Consider the following 4,942-nt stretch of genomic DNA (forward strand, 5'->3'; position numbering starts at 1 on the left):
TTTTATGTGTTTTTTTTTGCGTTTTTTACCACTACTTCGCCACCTATAGATGGTTCTGCACCAAATTTGGTGTGGAGGTTCACTTGGTCCCTGGGGAGATACGAACAAATTTACAGTTTTACATTTTGCGTTTTGCGGTTTTTATGTTTTTTTTGCGTATTTTACCACTACTTCGCCACCTATAGATGGTTCTGCACCAAATTTGGTATGGAGGTTCATTTGGTCCCTGGGGAGATACGAACAAATTTTCAGTTTTACATTTTGCGTTTTGCGGTTTTTATGTGTTTTTTTTGCGTTTTTTACCACTACTTCGCTACCTATAGATGGTTCTGCACCAAACTTGGTATGGAGGATCATTTGGTCCCTGGGGAGATACGAACAAATTTTCAATTTTACATTTTGCGTTTTGCGGTTTTTATGTTTTTCTTTGCGTTTTTTACCACTACTTCGTCACCTATAGATGGTTCTGCACCAAATTGGGTATGTAGGTTCATTTGGTCCCTGGGGAGATACGAACAAATGTTCAGTTTTACATTTTGCGTTTTGCGGTTTTTATGTTTTTCTTTGCGTTTTTTACCACTACTTCGCACCTATAGATGGTTCTGCACCAAATTTGGTATGGAGGTTCATTTGGTCCCTGGGGAGATACGAACAAATTTTCAGTTTTACATTTTGCGTTTTGCGGTTTTTGTGGGCCTTTTTTAAACATCACTTCCCCCCTTTTGATGAATCTTCACCAAATTTGTCATGAAGGTTTGTTGGGTCCATGCGGAGATACAAGCAAAGTTGTGGCCTCACGTTTTTTGTTTTTCAGTTTGTATGGGCGTTTTTTTTTATAATTATGTATAAGGGAAGCAACTTTTCATGTTCTAAGGTAACCTTTCATTAATCATTAGTTTACATAACTTCATTCCAGGGGACGGGTACTCCAACTAATATCAAATAAACTATAAACATCATGAATGTAAGATACTTGAAATCAGACACAACAAAAAATTACCTTCATTGTTTCACCATCACAGGAAGTGAACCTGAACATGTTAACAATTACCTTCATTGTTTTACCATCACAGGAAGTGAACCTGAACATGTTAACAATTACCTTCATAGTTTCACCATCACAGGAAGTGAACCTGAACATGTTAACAATTACCTTCATAGTTTCACCATCACAGGAAGTGAACCTGAACATGTTAACAATTACCTTCATAGTTTCACCATCACAGGAAGTGAACCTGAACATGTTAACAATTACCTTCATTGTTTCACCATCACAGGAAGTGAACCTGAACATGTTAACAATGCAAAGATAATGAAGTTCTGGTACATGTCCTGGAATATCCTGTCATTAATGAAGCAGTGATGAAGTTCTGATGGATGTCTTGGAATATCCTGTCACTAATGGAGCAGTGATGAAGTTCTGATGGATGTCTTGGAATATCCTGTCACTAATGAAGCAGTGATGAAGTTCTGATGAATATCTTGGAATATCCTGTCACTAATGGAGCAGTGATGAAATTCTGATGAATATCTTGAAATATCCTGTCACTAATGGAACAGTGATGAAATTCTGATGGATGTCTTGGAATATCCTGTCATTAATGGAACAGTGATGAAATTCTGATGGATGTCTTGGAATATCCTGTCACTAATGAAGCAGTGATGAAGTTCTGATGGATGTCTTGGAATATCCTGTCACTAATGAAGCAGTGATGAAGTTCTGATGGATGTCTTGGAATATCCTGTCACTAATGAAGCAGTGATGAAGTTCTGATGAATATCTTGGAAAGAACTGTAATCAATGATAGGATTCTGGTAGATTTCATAGAATTGCCCGAAAAAATTCTTTTTTTACTCAACTTTTAAATACGTTGGTAAACTTCGAGTCTTTTGTGTCCTGGTGCAAATAATCTTGTTTACTGAAAACAAAAAACAATATTAGAATTGTCAGGTTTCAAGCACTTCTAAACGACACCAACATTTTTCAGATTAGATTAGAGTTGACATGATACCCTCACACCTTTATGGTTACTTATGAAATCCCTGTTTTTGTACAGATTCTGATAAGTGCTATCGATCTTTCTATTGTTTACGTTACAGTCACATTAAAAGTAATACTCTTCTGCGTTATTCGTAAGAAACACGATACTCAAAATGGTGACGATTTTTCTAACAACACAAATATTTAAGTTTCAATGTTGTTTTTTTATTAACGTAGTTTACTACCCAAAATGGTGACGATTGTTCTAAGAACACAAATCTTTAAGTTTCAATGTTTTTTTATTAACGTAGTTTACTACCCAAAATGGTGACGATTTTTCTAACAACACAAATATTTAAGTTTCAATGTTTTTTTTTATTAACGTAGTTTACTACCCAAAATGGTGACGATTTTTTTAACAACAAAAGTGTTTAAGTTTCAATGCATTTTATTAACATAGTTTACTACCCTTAATGTTGAAAAACAATACAGTTTCTTGAAAACGGATCTTATTTCTTCAGTGCTCATATTGCAAGTTATATTAGCTCAATTTGACATTTCTAACACGTTTCCTGTTTCCTTTGTTTTACACACCGATCTTTAACTCGGTTTATTGTAAGGTGTTATACTAACGATATCATTGTACTAGTAAGTAGGTTTAACGGTTTATAGTAGTGAGTTATAAAAACAGTAGGTATTAGAGTATTAAACCGTTAAACCTATTTATTGGTAATAACAGTAGGTGTCAGAGTACCAATAAATAGGTTTAACGGTTTATTGTAAGGTTTTATAATAACAGTAGGTGTCAGAGTGCCAATAAATAGGTTTAACGGTTTATTGTAAGGTGTTATACTAACAATATCATTGTATCTCGCTTGTGTCATCACCGCCAGTAGTTATTACAGTATTTTAAGCTTGTTTAAAAACCACCAGTAGTTATTACAGTATTTTAAGCTTGTTTAAAAACCACCAGTAGTTATTACAGTATTTCAAGCTTGTTTAAAAACCACCAGTAGTTGTTACAGTATTTTAAGCTTGTTTAAAAACCACCAGTAGTTATTACAGTATTGTTGAACCACTTACATTGATTGCAACTCCTTCGTTCTGAGACAGAAACCGCCAAAATAAACTAAAACAAAATCAACAACTCCACAGTGGCCCAGAAAACTTATAGTGCTAAACCTCGAGGTTCGATCTCTGTGGAGGGCATAGTTTAGCCTTTGTAGGTTTTGCGCTATGTAAATCTTCTGTTGAATTTTGAATACCTTAGAACAAAGAAGTAAATCTTCTGTTGAATTCTGAACACCTTAAAACAAAGAAGTAAATCTTCTGTTGAATTCTGAACACCTTAAAACAAAGAAGTAAATCTTCTGTTGAATTCTGAACACCTTAAAACAAAGAAGTAAATCTTCTGTTGAATTTTGAATACCTTAAAACAAAGAAGTAAATCTTCTGTTGAATTCTGAACACCTTAAACCAAAGAAGTAAATCTTCTGTTGAATTTTGAATACCTTAGAACAAAGAAGTAAATCTTCTGTTGGATTTTGAATACCTTAAAACAAAGAAGTAAATCATCTGTTGAATTTTGAATACCTTAAAACAAAGAAGTAAATCTCTGTTGAATTTTGAATACCTTAAAACAAAGAAGTAAATCGTCTGTTGAATTTTGAATACCTTAAAACAAAGAAGTAAATCCTATGTTGAATTTTGAATACCTTAAAACAAAGAAGTAAATCGTCTGTTGAATTTTGAATACCTTAAAACAAAGAAGTAAATCTTCTGTTGAATTTTGAATACCTTAAAACAAAGAAGTATATCGTCTGTTGAATTTTGAATACTTTTCTAGTTTCTATTACTTTGTTCTACGCCGTGCCTACTGCCAAAATCGAACCCCGCTTATTAACGTTACAAGCCTTCGATCTTACCGTGTGGGGGTGGGGGGGGGGAGGTGGTACATAACAGAACTGGACGTTTATAGTGGTATTTAATAAAGATATTTATGCCAAGAAACATTTTTAGGCATATAGATAAACTTGAAATAACTTAACTCTGAGCAATAATTTCTCATCGGTTTAAAAATGGCACGATTGTAGTAAAGTACACTGTTTTGTTTTTAATAAAACCAGATCAAGTACGTAGCTTTTGGTCATCTCTCAAAAGTTCGTTAAAAACACACACACACATATACTTGTGGAATACGAACAGGGGGCGTTGCCTGTCTAACGTAAACATTCTACACGTGTTTAGTGTCACTTTTCAACCCAATTTGGGAGGGAAGTAGCTCGTGTCGGGAATGGACGATTTCTGTAAAAATGTTCTTTCTTTGCCAGTCTGTCAGCAATAATGTTCTAGCTACTTACTGAAACTGTAATTTTTAAAAATTCCATCTATTCATATATTAAGTTTCCAATATTTATCAGGACTGTTTTACGTGGAGGTAACAAGAGTCATATTCACGTTTCTAAAGAACTGTCAGATGATCTTCATGATGGATTAGACATTCAATCACTCCAGTCAACTTACTGACCTCTATCAGTTTCAGTGTGACTGACCAACTTTAACTAATCTTTACGTTGTGCTGTTCCTTTTACGTCACTAAAATCTTGACATCTTCCTAAAAATAAGTACAATAACAAACGTATCCACACATAACTGCATATATAGTATTAATATTAAATTATCTGTGCTTTAATAACTGGCTAACAACGTTCAGTACAACACTTACAATACATTTGTGCATTTCTTCGTTGCATCTGTTTAATGCCAGCTGCAACCAAATCTGTGTCGGATAAAGTTTATGCAACTACACTCATTGTCATAGGCAGCAATTTTGGAGAAGTCAGGCTATTGTCACATTGCCATTTCTGGGGGGGGGATGCCTCCCCAGAAAGTTTTTAAAAATTTAATGCTATGAGATTGAATCTTGAGCCATTTTAACTAGAAATACTGCATACACACACA

General features: G+C 34.2%; 1 protein-coding gene across 4 annotated transcripts in view; it reads right to left on the bottom strand.

The window, feature by feature from the left end:
- Positions 1-3,191, bottom strand: part of LOC106475436 (beta-1,3-galactosyltransferase 1-like) — an 11,493-nt gene extending 8,302 nt beyond the window's left edge. Inside the window, exons 1-2 of one of the 4 annotated variants that reach the window (XM_022379543.1) lie at positions 3,065-3,191; positions 1,256-1,919 (exon numbers count right to left, since the gene is read on the bottom strand). Coding sequence is in view for 3 of the 4 variants with exons in the window: in XM_013936118.2 (XP_013791572.2) it covers positions 1,001-1,243 (243 nt within the window). In the remaining variant the exon portion in view is untranslated. The other 3 variants (XM_022379542.1, XM_022379541.1, XM_013936118.2) reach the window with 3 other exon arrangements.
- Positions 3,192-4,942: the final 1,751 nt, after the last annotated feature.

Source organism: Limulus polyphemus, unplaced genomic scaffold (genome assembly GCF_000517525.1).
Source record: "Limulus polyphemus unplaced genomic scaffold, Limulus_polyphemus-2.1.2 Scaffold8581, whole genome shotgun sequence".
NCBI lineage: Eukaryota > Metazoa > Arthropoda > Merostomata > Xiphosura > Limulidae > Limulus > Limulus polyphemus.